The sequence below is a fragment of the Thunnus thynnus genome, chromosome 18 (genome assembly GCF_963924715.1).
Source record: "Thunnus thynnus chromosome 18, fThuThy2.1, whole genome shotgun sequence".
In the NCBI taxonomy this organism is placed as follows: Eukaryota; Metazoa; Chordata; class Actinopteri; order Scombriformes; family Scombridae; genus Thunnus; species Thunnus thynnus.
In genome coordinates, this window is record NC_089534.1 from 29,572,394 (window position 1) to 29,594,314 (window position 21,921).

The 21,921-nt window shown below is 39.0% G+C and overlaps 1 protein-coding gene across 2 annotated transcripts; it reads right to left on the minus strand.

Annotated features, from left to right (window-relative positions):
• Window positions 1-2,651: 2,651 nt before the first annotated feature.
• On the minus strand, window positions 2,652-20,761 carry LOC137169509 (potassium channel subfamily K member 10-like). 2 transcript variants are annotated; one of them, XM_067572737.1, is made up of 3 exons: window positions 20,006-20,761; window positions 9,690-10,075; window positions 2,652-3,426 (listed from the first exon to the last, which is right to left on the minus strand). In XM_067572737.1, exons 1-3 carry the CDS (start codon window positions 20,058-20,060, stop codon window positions 3,418-3,420), a joined length of 450 nt encoding a protein of 149 aa, XP_067428838.1. In that variant the 5' UTR covers window positions 20,061-20,761; the 3' UTR covers window positions 2,652-3,417. The 2 variants fall into 2 exon arrangements, with proteins under 2 accessions (XP_067428838.1, XP_067428837.1); XM_067572736.1 differs by lacking the exon at window positions 2,652-3,426 and having other exon boundaries at window positions 9,207-10,075.
• Window positions 20,762-21,921: the final 1,160 nt, after the last annotated feature.

Below are 21,921 nucleotides of genomic sequence, written 5' to 3' on the forward strand. Positions count from 1 at the left end.
CCGTGGATACAGCTGTTGCTGTCCAATTCAAGACACCAGAATTGTTTTAATGTTCAACAAAAATAACTTGATTCACATTCAGTAGTCAGAGTCTGATTGTTGTCCATCTTGTCCATGTGTCCTAGAAATTAGGTCCTTAGTTATCCAATTTGAAACTGGAGTCCTAGACATGCTGTCCTGACACTGCAGCCTCCTCTATTGCAGGAACACACTACTCTTGGTACCTCCAGGCAGGTCTTCTCTCTAATCTTCACTTAGTATTTTGATGTCAGGAATATTATTTATGTTATTGACATTTTAAATTAGTTTCCAGTGAAATATTATTGATTTTTAGTTATATTTATAATATAAATCAATTCTAATCCTGTTCTGAATTTATTTGTTTTAAAAATCAATTCTTTAGAAATGAAAAAGAACTGATAAAAGTATTGATAAAGAACCGAACCAATAAGGAGAATCAATAAGAGAAGTAGTATCAATAAAATCCTATATGATACAAATCTCTAGCAAGCAATTACAGCAGTCATTTCCTATTGTGGCATATGTGAGAGGAGGGGTTTACTACACAGATCTGAGTTTATTTGCTTCTCTTGTGTAGCTACTGTTGGATGTGTTAGGTAGTGAAACAGCAATGGCACAGATCCATAACAGCTTTTCGGGCTCAGCTGCAGCGGCTGTGCTCTCCATTATCCTGTCCATTATCATACAGGTTTTCACTGCTGCTGAGGTCAATAACCGTCCAGGCCAAATAACTGGGTGTTACTACATTGCTTTACGAGTGGCTGGGAGCATTTGGCTGTGAAAAGCCCTGGTGTTAGCAAAAGTCAGAGGGCTGCACCACAAGTCAAATTAAGATCCGTTTATGAGATGGGGCTTTTCATGCATAGCCTTGATTCATGTGCTCTGGCATTAATCATCAACGTGTGCCCTCTGGTAGTTTGTAGAAATGTTTCTAAGCCATTTTCTCAAATGATGTATGAGAGGTTTGACACCTAAACCTAAAATATGGCCAGACAGTGCTACATGTAAAAACCTATACTCAATCAATCAGTCTTATTCATATTATTTCTGAGCAGATATATGGATGTTTATTTGCAATGCTCACACCTACGTCTCTTCTTCCCTCCTTCTCGTTCCCCCCTTCAGCTCCCACCTTACAGTTTAAAAACCACTGCATAAATGTGATGGCAGTTGAAGATGATGCACCTTTTTTCACTGCAGGAAATTAACAAAGCTTTACATATATCTATTTTTGTGTTCTCCTTTTGTGTCCACTGTTTTCCTAGAACTAAATTTGGCCACTGCTCAGGAGGTGATACATCTATAAGCAGGGGTGGATTTAGTGATTTGGGGGCCCTTGGCAAACTCAGTCCTGGGCCTCCTTGGTGCTTTATTTTCACCCTTTATTTAATTAAGAATGTTGGTATTGGCAGTAGTAGAAGAAGTAGCCTACTCAAAACTTTAAACTATTAATACCACACTAAACATGGTCTGTTAAAAGTAAAAGCCCTGCTTTTACCGCTTGTGCGATGGTGCGCTTGTTAACTGCTTTACATACCATTGGATAGTTTAATCTATAATAATGCATCATATTTTATTTGTTGATACATATTTTATGTGTAAAGTTTTAATCTGTAAAGTAACCAGTTAAATGGGGATGGGGATTGAACCACTGATCTTCTAATCAGTGGATGACCTGCTCTATCTCCTGAGCCACAGCCACTTATATAGTGAAGCAGAAGTATACAATTGCATAAAATGGAAATATTATAGCAGATTTTCCCCCAGAAAAGTTGTTAGGCTTGGTGGCAAGTATCTCTTGATGGTATCTTACTTGAGGACAGGAAGACGCTTACTAAAATAAAACGAAATTTAATATAGACTGATCTGTTCGTTTTAATACATTTATATTCATGTAAATGCAGTGATATCTGTACATACAGAGCCCCAGAGGCAGCGCTGCTATTCTGTCCAGAAAGAAAATGAAGCTTCACTGTAACTTACATTCAGACAAACTAATGTGGCAGCTACAATTAATCTGTGACTCCAACATTTATCTTCGAAGAGGATTATATCGCGTATCAAAATGCTATGGAGATATTAGAGCTAGCGGTATATCACCAAAGATCATTTTCTCCCCGGGATGACGACGCAGCACTTGGGCTGCTAGCAGCTGAGATGACTGGCTGCTTTCTCCCGGCCGGCGGCTCATCACATCTCCGAAAACGTTGCAACAGATTTACAAACGGGTGTTATTTGGATAAACTGACCACATATTTGGAATCTACATGGTTACTTTCTTGCCTGAAAAAATATTTAATCTTAATAAAGTGAGATATTAACAGTCCTAGAGTGAAAATTACAACAATCTGACTCAAAATCTCCACCATGACACAGCGCTCTGGGATATCCAATCTGCGTCGCATCGCAAGACACACTGGGTAATGTAGGCCCAGCAAGGGCCCGCCTCCATACACCAAAACGGTGACAGAAAGTTGAAACTGAAAAAGAGAAAGCTGAAACTGAAAACCGGTGACACTGAAAAAATACTGATAGCGTAAAAAAAAACCTGTCACTGAAAAAAGACAGACATGAAGAAAAAATCTTAAGATTGACATTGAAAAACACATCATCATGCAAAAAATATCAAAATAAAATACGATAATAAGATTGAAAGATTGTATTTTTTTTAAAATGCCTGTGTTTTATTTTTCAGTGCAACTTTTTTCAGTGCCAATACTTGTTTCAGTGCTAATACATGTTTCTTTCTTCAGTGCAGATTTGATTTCAATGCCAAATTTTATTTTCAATGCCAAAGTGTAAATGTCACTGTTCTGGCCCCATACATTTCAACAACAACAAAATTAATTAAAACAAATAATATCAAAGTTTATACCATAGCAACTGTTGCTTATAAGGTCATGTGTCTGTAATAATACAAGTTACATTTAACATAATATATCACAAGTAAAATTTTAAATTTGACTTGGAATTAAGGATCTGAGTACTTCTTCCATCACTGGGAGCAGCATTTTGCTCCACTCTTCTCTCCCTCTGTCCTGACAGCACTTTTCTTTTCTCATAGGCTACTAGTTGACCCTCAATCTCTTCATTGAATACAGTTTTTCTTATATTATCATCATTCTCTTGGGTCAGTGCTTCCATCATCTAACAAGTGAGTGGATGCAACAGGAAAACATTAGTAACTGTGTGTAACTCTGTTTCACTGTTTGATGTTGTGTTGACTTGCTCAAGGAGTTTCTGTGTCCTTAGCAACATGAGTTGAAAGCTTGGTCAAGAAGTGCGTAGCGGTCACAGCTGCTTGTCCAGTGTAGTGCACGGCTATGGGGCCCTTTTGTACGCCCTTTGGTCCAGCAGATGCCTCATCAAATCGCAAACACAGTAACCACCATTTTACTACTGCATCTGTATGGGGCAGGACAACCAAAAGGTTAACCAGAAGATTTCTCAGCATCTGACAACATATTCTAATGCCCTAAAAGTGCAGGAAAAACTTAAAAAGAGGAAACATGATCATAAGAAAATAAAGGATCATATTGCACACAGTAGAGCAAACCAAACAGAGGGGTTTGACAGGCAAGGAGGAACCTTGTATCTGTATCTTTAAAGAGTATGGTCTTGACCTGTTCTATGTGAAAGTGCCCTGAGCTAACTTTTGTTAATATTTGGCGCTACATAAATAAAACTGAATTGAATTGAATTGAATCAAAGCTTCACAAGGTTCTATGAAGTTCAGATTCTGGGAAGCCCCAGGTTACAGGCTAATAGACTCATGTTTGAATAATGTTCCCTTTACTCCATCTCAGCACAATAAGACAGGAGGAAAACCTCTCCTGCTTGGGAGTGCTCACGCATTATTCCAAAATGGTTACCCATGATTCTACCTTTGTAGTCACACAGACAAATGTAAATTAATTCTAAACTATTTTTATTGCATTACATATTTATAGAACAAGTGAAAAATGACAGAAACAATTAGTGTTAATACTGATTTCATTTAGATGTGATTGCCACTGGTGGTGTGCGGCCATTTTGCCAATGGTTTGTTTGTTGACACTTTTGCATGGGAGATATCATGGGAGATATTAAATTCCGAATATCTCCTAATTACAACATGGAGGTTTGATTGTCTTTCCCACTTGTAACTAATTTCCTACTTTGCTCGTAGTGAAGGTTTGTGCAATATAACTTACTCTTTTGGAAGTCACAACAGAAGTTGTACTAGGTTGAACATTTCTACTACACTATTTGAAACACAAGCTCTGGTCCGTTTTCATTGCTTTTCTCCCTCAAGGTTTGTGGCAAAATATGAGATAAACCCATAGAAAACCAAAATATTCATCAGGCATTTAGCCTACCTCTCTAAATTTGATTTATTTATTTATTGAATGGGAGAGTGTGCAGTTTGAAACATTAAAGATGCACTGCACCAGAGTTAGCTTGAAGCTAATTTGATTCTATAGTCCCCGACAAAAAACATACAACAGCACAACAACAAACAGTAAAAAGCAAAAAAAAAAAAAAAAAACCCAAAAAACAAACAAACAAACAAAAAACAAAAACAAACCAAACAAACAAAAAAAAAAACACACAGAACACACCATACAAAATACAAAATACAAAGCCACATACAGCACATCACATACACCCACAATGTCAATTAGAAATAATGTTAACTAAACTCAGCTGTGTGACTCAATGGTCACACAGATTGGTCTTTAGTACATGTTTCAGTCTGGTCTTGAATGCATTGATAGAACTACAGTTCTTCATATCATCAGGTAGGGCATTCCACTGGGTTGTGGATTTCACAGGGAAAGCTGACTGCTCAAATGCAGTGCAACAAAATGGTATGGTACAATCTTGTATAGAGAATATTCTGGAGGATCTAATAGAACTAACTGAGCGCAGGTACACAAAGTCACATAGTAGATAGAGTGGCCAAACCATTAAAAAATTTATAAACTAGGCACAAATTTAAGAATAATCTAAAATTCTCAAGGCTCAGTAAATTGTGTTTCTCCAGTACCCTACAGTAATGGAAATGCATTGGCTTTCTGTCCAGAGTTTTTAGAGTTTGTTTATATAAGGACTCAAGAGGTTTTATGGCTGTTACTCCAGCCTGCCAACAACATGTGATGCAATAAGACATATGGGAAAGAATCATAGCATGCATTAATATCTAATATGTCTAAAATTCCATAAGTTGTACCTCATGGTTTTAACCATTTTTTTAAACATGTTTCTTAAAGTTCAAATTTGGATCTAGTGTCACGCCAAGATATTTAAAATTAGTAACTATGTCAATTTTTTCACCTTTGATGAAAATATCTGCATTAGGAGGTTGTACCATAGTCTTAGAGAAAAACATACCCTTTGTCTTGTTTACATTTAGACTCAGATGTGATTGATCAAGTCAATGTGTGATCCTTTCCAATGCAATTGTTAGCTTTGCAGCAGCTAACTCGCTTTTTTTGCATGTGTCTACACAACGGTGTCATCTGCATACATTTGTAGTTCTGCATCATGACATTGTTGAGGGAACTCATTCATATATAGGCTAAATAATAGGGGACCTAACACTGACCCTTGTGGAACACCAATTGTGCACTTCATGTTACTTGACAGTGTGTCACCAACTTTAACACATTGTCTCCTATTAGATAAATATGAAGACATCCATGCCAGTGCTCCATATGAGAAGTTAAATTTAGAGAGTTTCAATATTAAAACATCATGATTGACTGTGTCAAATGCTTTACGCAGATCTAAAAATAGAGCACCAACTACTCCTCCTTTGTCAAGTCTTGATTTAATTTGCTCTATTAAGTGCAAGGTAGCAGTTTTGGTGGAATGATTTGCTCTTAAGCCAAATTGCATACAATGTAGACCAAAATTGTTTGTATTAAGAAATGTTGTCAGATGTTTAATGACAACTTTCTCAGCAACCTTTGAGAGTACTGGCAGTATACTTATTGGTCTGTAGTTACTGGCTTCAAGGTGCTCTCCAGATTTAAAAATAGGCGTGATGATGGCACATTTCCAGTCATCAGGGAACGAGCTGTGTTTAAAAGACAAGTTAATTAAATGAGCAATAGGGAGAGTTAAAATATTTTTGTGTGATATGACAAACATAGTGTCAAATTGGAAAGCATCTCTACTTTTGGAGCTTTTTAAGGAGCTGTTGATTTTGTTTTCTTGTAACTCATTAGTTTCTACTAGCTCGAAAACCTGGCCTGTCGCATCTATAGGAACAATATCTGTTGGTCTCTAACTCATATACAGACTCAAGAAAAAAAATATTAAAGACAGAAGCAACAGTAAGATGATCTTCAATTAACTTTCCCTGTACTTTGAGTTTAAAATCTCCTAAAAATTTTGGGTCCCTCCTTGTGAGATTATCAATGTTTTTCCAGATCAATTTACTGTTGCCTTTTGCCTCATTCAAAATATTGAGATAAAAATTAGATTTAACTTCTCTTAGCTCTTGGATAACTTTGTTCCTTAAACCTTTATAAATCAGCATGTCAGTGTCCCTTCTAGCTTCATTTGCCTTCCTTAGTGCGGCATCTCTAGATTTCATTAGTTTCCACAAATTTTCATTAAACCACGGTAAATTGTTTTTATTTTTAGATTTTATCTGTATCCTCTCATTAAATCTTTCCCTCACAGAGTTGATTCTGTGAGTAAAGTATCACAGCCATAGTCCAGATCATCAGAGGACAGTACATCATCCCAGTTCAATCTGTTAATTTCATTGATAAATTCTTCTTGCTTAGCTCTGGGTATGCATTGAAGGATCATTGTCTTAGTTGCTGTGGTCTTAAATCTACTTTCAGTCAGTTTTTTTGCACATAGGGTTAGGTTATGATCTGATAAGCCAGTGATTAAATTATAACTTTTAGTTATTCTTTCTGGTTTGTTAGTAAATATCAGATCGATTTGTGTACTGGAGCATTTTGCAATCCTAGTTGGGCCTTTTACTAGTTGTTCTAGTTGGAATTTCTCTGTGATCATTTTTAGTTTTTTCCTCTTAGTTTTATCCTCCCAGTTCACATTAATATCACCCATGAGTAATAATTCTTTGTTGAGATTGCAGTCTTTCAAGACCTCTGTGAGTTGATCATAGAAAGTGTCATCTGCAGAAGGGGGCCTATAGACACCTATGATGTTAAAAGACATTTGTTGGGATAACATTAGTTTTATCCCAACATATTCTAACGTGTTACTCACATTATAAACCACACATTCACATTTGATGTTGTCTCTCACATAAAAAAGCACCCCTCCTACTCTTCCATCAGGTCTGTCTCTTCTGAAACATTGGTATCCGGGTACTGTGAACACACTCGCAGCAGTTGTGTTCACAGTACCCAGTTCTGAGTTGTGTAATGTTCAACTTCTTACAATATGAACATACAGCAAAATACTACACAATAAATCATAAGCTTTGAAATCCATCACTGATGCAGCCTGGGAGGGAACAGAGAATGCTCTTCTTTGTTGGTAACATTATTTTCCAACTCACAACCGTTCTCCTGCAATGACAACACTAACACGGATAACATGACCGATATCGCGCAAGGATTGCAGCTATATCTATATTGGTCCTGTCACGTCGGAATAAAGCCATCATAAACATTTACACAACAGACATGTCTGAATAACAGAAAGCCATTACTGTAACAGATAGAAGCCAGTGATGTTACAGATTCCAGGTCTGAGAGGGGCTTACTGTATGAATGCATGAAAAGCTGTAAAAGGAAGAATCACAGAGCTCCAGGGGTTTTCCAGCCACAGACGACAGGAAGGAAGATCAGTGGGAAGTTACACAGACATTGCTCTTTTTTTACTGATGATTACAAGGCTATGACTCATATAAAAGAAAACTGAATAGCATTTTTCCTTTTCCATCGTGAGAATCCTGGATGGATTGTGAGACGACGGGCCCCTAAGCGAGGTTTTAATTCAACATACGTTTACAGTGACAATGAGTGATAATGTCTGTCATGTCACCCTGGCATGTATACTGAAGGACAGAGCCGACACAATAAGTACCCAGGTTATTATCATTCAGACAGAACACCACGACACATAGGGCAGCAGTGACAGACACCCAAAGGCAAACAGAGTGGCATCGCCCATTTTCTTCTTAGACTTAGAAACATTGTTATCAGAATGTGATCAGATCAGCCAGACCATATCTTAGGGTGTTCTGGCTAGCATTGTGATCAGATCTCAATTTGACCACATTCTTAAGAACAAGTTGAAAGGTCACTTAACAGTGTCTCTTCCTGCTAGCTCAAGCTGCTCATCAAAACAGGTAATAGTTACTGTATTTTCCCTCACAAGAAGTTACTTAAATGCTTAAATATGGATAACAGGACGATGATTTCCAAGCCCCAAAAGCAGCATGGCTTCTCTCAACGTGAATCCTTATATTTGTTTAATTTGCAGATTACAAGAATACTATAAATGCAAAGGCTTGTGATCAGATGTCATTATTCAGATACAGATCACGTTATTACCAGGTTGAGACGAGTGAAACATTGAAAACCCAGGAGACCATGTTTTTAATGACTGCACCCTTACATCAAATAGAACTATTCTAAATTTTTGATGTTTGATATCTTTGCAAACTCTGAGATGTCCTCTAAAGTTCTGGATTTGGTTGTTCCAGCAATTTGTTGACCCATTACATACAAGTTTAAGTGTAAATTCCTCTCCAGGCTCTTTCTTAGTAACAACTAGCTAGTGTCAAACAAGTGATTTGCTTAATCTGGTTGCAACATTAAACTTAGTAAAGTAAAATCTTTTGTGGTGCAACTGGCTTTAAGTTATCAATGTGTACATCTCCATTGTAAACACTGTATGGTATAACAAGGCTAAGTGTGAACATACAAACAGCTGGTACATCTGGCTCCTGCAGGTTTGAACTAAACTGGTAAAGACGAACTCACTTTGGGCTACACCTACATATTATTTTTTTGATTATTATTTAACTTAATTATTCAATTAAAATGTCAGGGAAGTGACAGTGAAAAATACTTATTACACTAAATTACAAAGTGACATCTCAATAATAAATAGCATTTTTGTCCAACCAACAGAAAAAACCCTAAAGAGATTCAATGTCTAATGATACAGAGAAAAGAAGTAAATCCTCACATTTTAGCAGCTGGAAGCAGAGAATATTTATTGTTTGCTTGACAAATGACAATTCATTGTCCATTATTCATATTGTTATTGATTAGTTTTCTTTCAATTGAAAAATCTCTTAACTAGTCATGTCAGTCCTAGTCTCAGCTGTGTTGAAGTTAAGGCCTTCCACCTGAACGAAATCATCTCAGAGAAATACTATTGTAAGATTCATATAATTTCAAGTTATGTGAATAACATAATAACAAAAGATATGCAAATCTGAAGTTCAACTTCATAGTTTCAAGGATTTATGGTAGCCCTTCAGACATCTACACTTTTGTATGTACTAGACTGTTTAGTATGGTTTATATCCAATTCCAGGGTGGCTGGTGGAGTCTGGAGTATGTGAGGAGCTTGAATGGCGTCAGATCAATATGAAGCTCAGGTTTCAGTAGACCTGAGGCCCCACTGGGGACCACATCCAGGGCTGAGGTAAAGCTGAAGTATCGACCAGCGGCTGGTCTTACCTTGATGATAGCCTCTAGCTCGTCTGGGGACACACAGGGGTGTTTCTGCAGGAAGGCTGCCTTCTCTGCGGTGATGGTGATCTTCTGGTTGTTTTCGAAGGGCTGCTCCAACGCTTGGAACACCAGGCCCCCCGCTACCAGATAGGCCACAACCACTACAAACACCGCCAGCACAGTCTTCAACTTCATCATGGTGAAGGGGGCTGAGCCGTCGGCCACTGCCTCCATGCTGGCCACCATGCTGGCAGGGCGGGTGGAGACAGAGAGGCGCGGCAGAGAGCAGCCCATAGGGTTCTGCATGGTGGCCACACTGGCCTGCACCAGGCTGGACTGAAGCATGCCTGACTGCACCTTCTTGGGGGGGACCAGGTTGGTCTGGACTGCCACTGAAACAAAGGAAAAATGAACAACTGTTGGGTGCTGTGTATCTGCAGAAAAGAAGAGGAGTTGAGCATAAAAATCTAATAAAAATGAACACCACCACTGCAATAATACAACAAAATAGGAGAATTAAACATGGACTCTTAAACATTTGATCTCTGTCATCTATTGTGTTTATTTATCGGGACAGTGTGCAGTTTTTATCATAAATGATGCACTGCACCAGAATTAAATCAAAGCTAATTTACATCTGTGGTCCACCACAATCAAAACATATAATAGCACAACAACAAACAGTATAAAGCAAAAAACACAATATACAAAATACAAAGCTACACACAATAGCACATCACATCCACCCAAAATGTCACAAGAAATCAACAATTCAAGCATGTCAAACCAAAAGCAAGATTATTTGAGAGGACCATGAGATCAAATCCAGACTCAGTGGTCACAGAGCTAGGCAGCCTTCAGCAGGTTCTTCAACCTGGTTCTGAATGCACTAATTGAACTGCAGCTCTTCATATCATCAGGTAGGACATTCCACTGAGATGTGGCTTTCACAGAGAAAGCTGACTGTTCAAATGCAGTGCGAAGAAATGGTATGGTACAATCTTGTATAGAGGATATTCTGGATCTAATAGAACTTACTGAGCAAGTGTACACAAAGTCACATAGTGGAGGGGGGGTCAAACCATTTAAAAATTTATAAACAAATTTGTGAATAATCTAAAATTCTCAATGCTGATTTATTTTGTCTTACCGAAACCTGGCTGTGTCATGAAGAATATGTCAGCCTAAATTAATCCACTCTTCTCAGTCATATTAATACTCACACTCCTTGACACAGGAGATGGAGTTGCAGCCATTTTCAACTCAAGCCTAATAATCAACCCTAGACCTAAACTCATTCGAAAGCCTTGTTCTTAGTCTTTCACACCCAAACCGGAAAAGCCAGCTCTATTTGTTATTGTGTACTGCCCTCCTGGCCCGTACTCTGAATTTTTATGGGTTTTTTATTGAGTTTTTTTTTTTATCAAGTTTAGTCTTTGGTACAGATAAAGTAAATATAGTGGGTGACTTTAATATTCATGTGGACATTGATAATGATAGCCTTAGCACTGTGTTTATCTCATTTTTAGACTCCACTGGTTTCTCTCAGAGCATAAATAAACCCACTCACTAACCACATCCTCGACCTTGTTCTGAAATATGGCATCAAAATTGAACATTTAGTAGCCTTTCCACAGAATCCTCTTTTATTTATTAGCTCCAAAGTTAGCAACAATGGATTAGCCCAACCTAACGACACTAAACAGAGAACAGAGAAATATGTGGCTGCTGAGTCTCTCACGAGATTTGCTCAGCGCACCCAAAACCCCCAAACACAGGAACCTAAGAAACAGTTGTAAAACCTGATATATATCTAGACTGTTTTTCTCCAATCGATCTTCCTGAACTAATTCCAACTATTTCTTCTAAACTATCAACCTGTCTCTTAGACCCCATCCCAACTAGGCTGCTTAAGGATGTCTTACCCTTAGCTAGCACTTCTTCACTAGATATTATCACTCTGTCTTTAGTAACAGGCTATGTACCACAGTCCCTTAAAGCAGCTGTAATTAAACCTCTTCTTAAAAAGCCTACTATTGATTCAGGCATTTTAGCCAACTATAGACTTACATCTAACCTTCCCTTTCTCTCTAAGATCCTTGAAAAAGCAGTCGCCGATCAGTTATGTGACTTTCTACATAACAATAGTTTATTTGAGGATTTTCAGTCAGGATTTAGAGTGCATCATAGCACAGAGACAGCACTGGTGAAAGTTACAAATGACCTCTTAATTGCATCGGACAAAGGACTTCTCTTTGTACTTGTCTTGTTAGACCTTAGTGCTACATATGACACAATTGATCATCAAATCCTATTACAGAGACTGGAACATTTCATTGACATTAAAGGCATTAAGCTATTTAAGTCCTATTTATCAGATTGATTTCAGTCTGTACATGTTAATGATGAATCTTCCATGCACACAAAAGTCAGACACGAAGTTCCACAAGTTTCTGTGCTTGGACCAATATTATTCACCTCATATATGCTTACTTTAGGTAATATTATTAGGAAACACTCCATAAATTTTCATTGTTATGCAGATGATACCCAATTATATTTATCAATAAAGCCAGATGAAACCAATCAGTTAACTAAACTCCAAGCATGCCTTAAGGACATAAAGACCTACTAAACTCAGACAAAACTGAAGTTACCGTGCTTGGCCCTAAACACCTCAGAAACACATTATCTAATTATATAACTACACTGGACAGCATTGCCCTGGCCTCCAGCACCACCATAGGAATCTAGGAGGTATCTTTGATCAGGATATGTCCTTCGACTCCCACATAAAACAAGTTTCAAGGGCAACCTTTTTTCACCTAAGTAACATTGCAAAAAGGCATATCAGGCACATCCTGTCCTCAATAAGATGCAGAAAAGCTAGTCCACATATTTTTTACTTCTAAGCTAGGTTGTTGCAATTCCTTATTATCAGGCTGCTCCAACAAGTCTCTAAAAACTGCTGGTCCAGAATGCAGCTGCACATGTACTGATAAAAACTAGGAAAAGAGATCCTTTGTCTCCAATTTTAGCTTCTCTGCACTGGCTTCTTGTGAAATATAGAAGAGAATTTAAATTCGTTCTCCTCACCTTCAAAGCCCTGAATGGTCAGGCACCATCAGTGGTGAACAGTCAGGGCCTTCAAGGTATTCAGAGAAGGACCTGGAATCCTCAGTTAAAAAAAATAAAAAATGTATATGATAAATAAAATAAATTAAATTTAAATTAAATTAATAAATAAAATCAATAAAAGTTGTTTGTGGGTTGTTTATCTGTACTATTACAGTTATGTTGACTTGTTTCTGTTGTTTTCTGTCAATACACTGCACATTTGAATGGTTCTGTGAAAAAAATGCAGATGGCCGCCCACCTAGAGCACTGTTCTGCTCAAGGTTTCTTCCCGTTAAAGGGGAGTTTTCCTTGCCGCTGTCACCAAGTGCTTGCCCATGGGGGGAATGTTGGGTTTCTGTGAATTAAAGGGTACGGTCTAGACCTGCTCTATGTGAAAAGTGCCCTGAGACAACTTCTGTTGTGATTTGGCGCTATGTAAATAAAATTGACTTGACTTGACTTGACTTGAATGATTAAGTGATGTTTCCTGCTGGTGAACGCTCTGACATGCAACGGGTAAACAGCATGAATGACCTTTCGTATGAGCACTGGCAAGGACAATTTGTTTGTTTTCAAAATGTCTGCTAATACCTTTATAAAAAAAGAGCTGGAGGGAGACAGAAAGACTGACAGAAAGAAAGTCCTCAGGGCGAATAAATTATAGTCCATATGGTAAATGGTAAAAGGTAAATGGACTGTACTCATATAGTGTTTTTCTAGTATTCCAACCACTCAAAGTGCTTTTACACTACGAGTCACATTCACCCATTCACACACATTCATATGCTGAATGGGTACAGGTGTACCATACAAGGTCCCACCTTACAGTAACATAACGTAACGAGTGCAGTTGTCATCAAGAGTACTTCACCTGGTTCATTGTCCCTCCTGTGTGTGTAGCACACACAAGGAGGGCTCAGCCCTGCCTGTGGTGCACCATGGAGAGCAGAGAAGAGAAGTGTGACCATAAATGACAGCAAATCACAGCTAAGACTCTCACACTGAGCTGAAATTAAATGAGTGCACATAAATTTGGTACATAGCAAAAATAAAGTCATTTCATGTCATGTCATTTATGGTTGCCGTCTCACCTCCTCTCTCCTCTTTTCTGCTCTTTCTCAGCGCGGGCAAAGCTGCACCCTTGTGTGTGCAGCGCAGCAGAGGAGAGACAGACAGTGGTGGAAAGTTGGAGAGCTGACGACAACTACACTCGTTACGTTACTGTAAGTGCAATAAAATGACTCCAATGACGAAAAATATTGCCGTAAAGAGTGTGATTTATGTCACAATGAAATAAACGATAGCGCATAATATGAAACGATAGACGTTTTTTCTCTTTTCACACAATATATATCGTCATATCACACAGCTCAAATGTAATCAGGGTCATCTCAGCTTGTAGACATTTACAGCTGAAAGCCTGCATTGGAAACTGGAGGTGGCATTTCAAAGGCGTGGAGATTCACCTGACAGGGAAGGTCAAATAAGTTGCATTATGGGAAATGTAGGATGCAGTGCTTTTGGAGCATGACCCTGGTGACTAAAAGGTAAGATGCAAGTCAAAACAAAGCCATGTCTTAACTTGCTTCCTAATGGGTTGGCACTAGTCAGAAAAGCAGCATGCATATATGATGCGTTCACTGTGTGCTGGCTGCAGGTTTCTATGTTGTGATGCACGATGAAACGGCCATTGCATGTCGCACTCACTCAAAGTCAGGATATCTACGCCTCTGCTGCAACGATTTTGACCAATTAATAACATCCTTTATAAATTACCCTAAAGTCCCCTAACTTTATGGATGTATACTAAATCTACTCTGGAGTAACACTTTAATATACTGCATCACCATGAAAAAATTGGGCCTCATGCATGAATGTATTCTTATTTTTCTCTTATATTTGTTCTTGCACAAAGCAATAAGAGGAAAATAAGAAAATCCTAAGTGAGATTCAACAAACTCTCTTAACTGCCTGAACTGATCATAAATCGCTTGTTTCAGCCTGAAGAATGCCACCTGTTCATAAGGAGGTGCGCGTTCGTGAGAATTGATCATTAGTATAATCCACACCCCTAAAACTGCCTTATAAGGCTCCATGTTCCACTCTGTTTGTGATCGAGTTTTTTTCACAAAAAAGTTACAGAAGAGTAAAAACATTACGTAACTTCAATTCCTGCTTTCAGAAATCATCAGAAGACAAACACATAACAAATTTAGGACATGCAGTAGGAGACCCGAAAACAATTAGAAAATATGAATCCAGCTAACATGTCATCAGCCCAGCTCTGCACTGTGACAGAAATGAAGAGGGAATGCTTTGACATGGAATTAGATGCTAAAAAAATCTTTCTAAAGCAAAGCATTCCATGATGGGAGGCGGTCATGCGACAGTCACAGAGATACAGATGGGTGACAAATTAAAGGAAAAACTGGTACAGGTCTGAATGCTTGACCCCTACAGTGAGGGGATCCGGTGACTCTGTTATCCTTTGGGGGCCATTCTGCTGGCATGGTTTGGGTCCACTTGTCCCCTTAGAGGGAAGGGTTACTGCAAATCAATACAATGTTGTTCTGAGGGATAACCTTTAACCTATGATGAAACATTTCTATCCAACTTCAACTTCAACTTCAGTTTATTTAAAGTGCACATCACCCAGAGAGTTTCTGTACACTGTAAACAACAACAGAAAAAAGAGGCACACAATAATACATGTAAAAGTACACACACATACACACACACTCACACACATGTATACTGGTAGAAATGTTAATATTACAACACAAGGTTGAGGTTATTGATTTTAAAACTGGGATCATATAACCCTAACAGGGTACAGGAGGAAAACAATTAGTGATTAGGGTTCCCAGTCGGTGAAATTAGAAATCATAGTAAACAGAAAAAAGATGTGTTTTCAGCCTGCATTTGAAAGTATCAACAGAGCTTGCCTCCTGAATGTGCAGTGGTAGATTATTCCAGAGAAATAGAGCTCAACGGGGCTCAACCACCAAAAGTGTTCTTATTGAACTGAGGAACAATTAAGTATCCAGCACCAAGGGAGGAGACGTGATGGAGTATACGGAGCAATAAGGCTGGAGATATATGAAGGAGCCAATCCATTTAAAGCCTTAAAGGTAAGAAAGAGGATTTTAAAATCTGCTCTTGTGTGAACTGGTAGCCAATGCAGAGACATCTGTACCATTGTTACATGATTGAGTTTTTTAGACTTTGTGAGAACTCTGGCAGCTGCGTTCTGAACCAATTGAAGACCTTTTGTTGCTGTTTTAGGTAGGCCAGAGAAAAATGCATTACAGTAGTCTATTCCAGATTTTATACAGGCATGTATGAGGATTTCAATATCTGAATTTGATAACATTTGGCATATTTAGGCTATTTTATGCAGGTGGAAGAAGGCAGTTTATGTTATATACTTAATATGTGGCTCAAATGTAAGGGATAGAACAAATACTATTCGCAGATTCTTGATTGCATGGGTCTGAGAAATTGTGAAGCCACTGAGATTGATGTATAAGTCTGTAAAAACAGATGTGAATCTAGCTGGACCAACAAGCAGCATTTCGGTCTTGTGTGCATTAAAATGCAGGAAATTATTGCACATCTAGTGATGGACTTCTGACAAACATGTCTTTAATTTAACTTGCTGGGAGGAGTCACTGATTGTTACAGGAAGATAGATTTGTGTGTCATCAGCATAGCAGTGATATTGTGTTATGTTCTGTTTTTTGAAAACGTGACCCATGGACAGCAAGTAAACACAAAACAGAAGTGGACTGAGCACTAATTCTTCAAAAAGATACTCCCTCATTCGGTGTTTTGATGATGGTGGTGGAGTAAGAGAAAATTCTAGGTATGATAAAATTGATGAAATCATTCATACGTGCATTTTAAGAACTAATCTGTTCGTTCGGGTGCTTCTTGCATGAGGCCCATTGTTCTTACCCACATAAATGTTTTGGTACACAGTAGGGGGAGGTTTTGGTTATTAGCAATAATTAATAATTATCAAAGTAATTATTAATTATTAAAAATCAACAAAGTTATTAATGTAAATTAATAACAATGGGGCCCACCCTGAGATCAGGGACCAATAACCAAAACAGTGAAAACAGTCTCAAAAAGGGTATTCACTTTAAAAATGTCAATATCTGAGAGACATTAACATCGATAAGGTGAACAGTGAAGGTTTGAATTTGACCACTGACCCCGTCAACAAGCCTTTATCACAGTATGTATACAAACAATCACAGGAAGCTTCTCTTTAAATGCACAACAGAGTTTATTAACATCAGCAGTACCAATTATAAATCAATAACGCCTCAATTAACAAACATCTATCATACTACTACTGGGGATAACTCTGTTGCCGAGTTATTTGCTCACCACGTATGTCGGACAAAGCTGAGCGTCTCTGTTGCTTAGCAACACATATCTGACTACAGTGTAGTGTGTGTGAGTGTCTACACACGTGTGTGTACATGCAAGTGGGTTACTAGAGAGGAGAGGGTGAAGACACCAAAGAACAAAAGATCTCAGCGATCATGAGAAGAGAGAGACATGGCATGCGACAGTATTTATTCACCGGTCTGATTTCAACAAATTAAATGCAACCCACGGTCTCGCACACAATGGCAGGCTAACATAAAGCAGTCCAAGCAGTTGGACAGACACAAATCAGTTTGGCATGGTAAACACAACCAAAATGAGCAGCAGACACAACAATACTTCACAGTATCCTCAGCAGCAGCAAAACCGGACTTCCAATTGGTTAACTTCACAACAAAATAATACACTCAAATATCCTAACTCTGCCCAGACTTAAGCCTCTTACTTGTGTTGCTTAAGGAAGTGAGTAGGGTGTGCTTCAGTCTGTCTTTTGGGTCCAGCTCGGTTCCTCAGCACGGATGCTGACGGAACTGTCCTTGCGCTCTGCTGATCTGCTGATCCTTGGCAGCGTTGCGGGGGAAACAGTAGAGTTGACTTACTTAAAGATGAGCGGGGCACAGAGGTTATCCTTCGCTTTCTTCTGAAGAAAAGGTGGAAGAGTGCTGGGTTGCAAAGCGGTCTCCTGTGTGCTCGGTTGAACAGAGAGGAATCTCCACTTGTCCAGCGAGGTTGAGATCGTATGGCCTAGTTACAGTCAAGTACTTACAGGAGTTACTTCCTTTCATTAGCTGGCGAGCAGCTCGGAAGCACTGGTCCAAGGAGGGAGTGGAGTGTTTATAATCTCGGTGACATCACGGCTGTGTGTTTCCGGCGGGTCTCATCAAATGGGAGCCGAGAGTTTGACTCTGCTGGATTTCACACCCAGGTGTGAGTTAAGCAGAGCATGATGGGAGTTGAAGTCCATTTGACGTCATTTTGTTTGACTTGGTGCCTTTCCTTGTTATAAGGCTTTGTGACTACGTGCAGCCCTGCCTATGTCTCATGCCAGTGGCATATGAGGCCCAACAAGTGTATTTCAAATTCTAGACAAGATGTCAAAGCTTCCAAAGATATCCAACAAGGCAGGCTGGATTTTGGAGAAATATCTCAAAAAAGATAGATTGTTTGTACGGGAAAATTCTAAAGATGAAATTATTTAGTCGAGTGATCAATCGACAGAAAATTAATCTGCAACTATTTTATAATTGTTTTATTTTTAAAGATAAATTAGTAGTTCCAGCTCCTAAAATGTGGTAATAAATGCAATATCTCTAGGTTTTGTACTGTTGGTTGGACAAAAGAAGCAACCTGAAGATTTAAAATCTTTTGAAAACTAGTTTTTGACATTGTATAGACCAAGGAATCAATGAATTAATTAAGCAAAATAGAGAGTCCATTCTTGACTCTAGATTTAGTAGTTTGATAAGAAAACTCTACCTCAAGGTCTACTTACTATCTTTCTCCAGAGCTTTCAACTTCATATCACAATCATCATCAACAGATGAGTTTGCAGATGCAGTGGATGAATCACTACCACGGTAGAACTGAAAGAGCTGAAGATGACTGTGAGATGTGGATGAAAGTGCTGGTAAAATGATTAAATGAAAATGGCATTACCTAATTTTTTAGGTAATATCTCATTAAAGGTGTTCTGTGTCAATAAAGACACAACTTGTTGCTAAATGTCACACCATCTGTTAGAGCAACACAGGCTGTGGCTTGGAGTGTAGATTAACTCCCAGTGTGACAGACAGCGTCAAGAAAACAAAAGAGGTGGATTTTTACATTTTACCATCTATTCACTAAATAATGTTATGTAACAGTGGTCTGGGGAATCGTGACCACTGTGCCACATTTCACCAACACTGAGCATACTTGTGAAAACCAATGGAATCGACTCCTTTGATTTATGTAACCAATCAGCTGCAATGTGCAGAGAAAATTGCTTTCCATGCACAGTTCACATACAGGTGCACTGATGAACGGACTGCATGTTCCACAAATAATGAAATTGATGGTGTGGGACCAATACTTGGAAATGAAAGGGAGCTGTCATATCTCCTTAGAAGGCTGTGTGCTGAACAGATAAATCACCTGTACAGGCTGTAATGGCTGGGTAAACATGCCGATGCTGTGAAGGGACGTGACACACATGCAGGATTTGGGGGGATCTACCCAGTAGTGGATGAGGTAATGTTTTAACCAAAACCCTGTGTAGATCTCTCCACTGCATCACACTGAAGCTTTTGTTGACTGGCAGCTTCTGTCACATTTTCCTACAAAGCATAATCTACTCATCTGAATCTCTTCCTTTCCTCCCTCTGAGTCATTTCTTCCCAGGTATCAACACATGCCCCCCCCCCTCTCTTTTTGAGATGCCACAGTGAAGAAGCGGCTGCAGTATTCTCCCATAGTAAACTTAAGCATGCAGAATCAGCCTCTACTGCTGTATTTCTCTGGAAAGAGTCATTTCATGGTCACCATTAATCTTTAATTGACAAAGCCTGCTGGCGCTGCGTGGTAGAAACAACCACAGTGGCTGCAGGTTGTGGAGACCAAATAAAGGCAGTAAAGACTGTACAAAGGAACATCCTCACAGACTGCAGCATGTCATTTAAAACAGCTTGTAGTGAGATGAACTTAAGAGGAACTTTCACCAATTTGGGAATTTGGGAAAATGCAGTTTGAATAGCCTTTTTTTGACTTAAAACATCCTGCAGCCTGTGCAGCCAAAATTAAACAAAACGACTAACTAACAGTCTAACCTGGTGGAGGGTTCACGTTCCCTGGTTTTCTTGGATTCTCAGTCGGAAATTTCATCTTGATTCTCCTGGCTCCTGATGCTGCTGTTGAAGGAAATCGATTTATTTAATCTCTCGGTGCCCTTTCGGTCGATTCCGTCGACTTTAACCGAGAGAGGATGGAGAACGGCAGGGAGTAAAAACACATCATCCGCGGCGTATGGTTCTGCTTTAGTGGCTGAGAGGCTGGTTGGGTACAGCGCCTCTTCTCTCTTCACACACGGCGGTCCTCAGGAGCGCACACCCACTGCTCGCCGCATCACCGTCTGCATTGTATTGTAGAAGCTAAGCACCGTGGACGCGCGCAGTGGGAGACGATGCTCCATTGAGGAATGTAACGCTTACATTGTGATGTTTTTTTTTTTTTTCCTACAATGTGTTTACGTCAGGATGCAGTGGTACAGCGAGTCTGCACAGCGAGTTGTCAGCATACACCTCTCTCCGACGCAAAGCTGTCTCTGGTGCGTTGTGGCTGTGTCTCCACGTCGCGGCGCACCGGCATGCCAGGCGGCTGCGTAGCCTACTGCAAGAGACGACGTCAGTTACTGAAAGACAACAGTTTGCCTGTAGGAGGGGGGGAGAAGAGAGGGTTATAAAGACAACATGAGAGGGAAAGAAACAAAGGTAAAGAATGCAAAAGGAAGGGAGAAAAAAATTAAGAAGTGATTAAGATAGAGAAGAGTTGAAGGTATAAGAGGAGGGGAGATGAAAAAGAGAAAGGAGAGCGATAGAAAGGAAAGGGGAATGGGATGTAATGAATACGAAGATAGAGATAAGAGAAAATGAAATTGGAGAGAAGGAAAAGAAGAGGAGAGGAAAGGTGATAAGAGGACACAATAGATGAGCAGTGAGCAATGGAATGGAAAAACAGCAAAAAGGAGGAAAAAATAGAGAGTGAGAGAAGGAAAAGGACAATGGAAAGGTGAGGAAATGGCAGTCTAGAAAAAGGGGTAATTAGGGGTAGGGGAGAAAACTTATGAAAAGAAAAATACAGGAAAGGAAAGGAAAGAGGCAAAAAGAGGAGAGGAGAAAAAAGAAAACAAGTAAAAGGGCAGAGGGCACAATGGGAGATGAAAAAGAGGTGTAGAGGAAGGAAGCTTGGTGGGAAGAGTAGGAGAATGGGAGGCAGGAAGGACAGAAGAAAGGAGATGTATGGGGATGTGAGAGTGGACAAGGGGCAAAGATGAGGAGAGAATGAAAGGAAAAGGGTCAGAGGGGAAATGTTTCACTTTTACTCTTACAGAAAGAAATGAATCTTGTAAATGGACATGAGAAGCTGAATGCTGCAGCAAACATCATTAAGTCTGTCAGCATTACACCAGAAAAAGCGGTGTCCAATTGAGTGTCCACAAAATGCTTTGTTCTACAGTTCTGTGTGATTGAACCAGTCAGTTTAAGAGAGGATGATACAGACTGAGTTACACAGAGAGAACTAAGAACATTCTCAGCTTATTCTTATTGTTCAGATCTGGACCCAAAATTAAAATCATCCAAAGCACTGTCATCATTCAAGTCCCTGGCAAGAAAAGGTTATCTACACAGTATTGTAATTAGTTGTCTCATTAATAGATTTAATATTGTTTTTTGTTTAAAATACTTTATTTTGGCCTTTTCGGCTTCTCTGTTTCCTTATTGTTTCCTATCATTATAAAACATTGTCAGATTATTACCCTACTAATATCTGAATATTTATATGTATAAAAATGACCCAAACAATATCTTGGGTTAAAAGAAAGTGTATATATATTGTATACGGATATTTGGATCACTTGATTTTATTTCAGCACTGTGGACAGCTATGTCATTAATTAATGATCAATTGATGCCTGTTTAGCAGTGATGGAAGAAGTTTTGAGAGTTTTTACTTTAAGTAGAAATAC

Excerpts from the sequence above, each read along its gene's own strand:
- LOC137169509 (XM_067572736.1), bottom strand. The coding sequence starts at position 20,060 with ATGAAATTTCCGACTGAGAATCCAAGAAAACCAGGGAACGTGAACCCT. Across the intron at positions 10,076-20,005 it reads GAACGTGAACCCTCCACCAG|TGGCAGTCCAGACCAACCTG; the intron begins GTTAGACTGTTA and ends CCTTTGTTTCAG.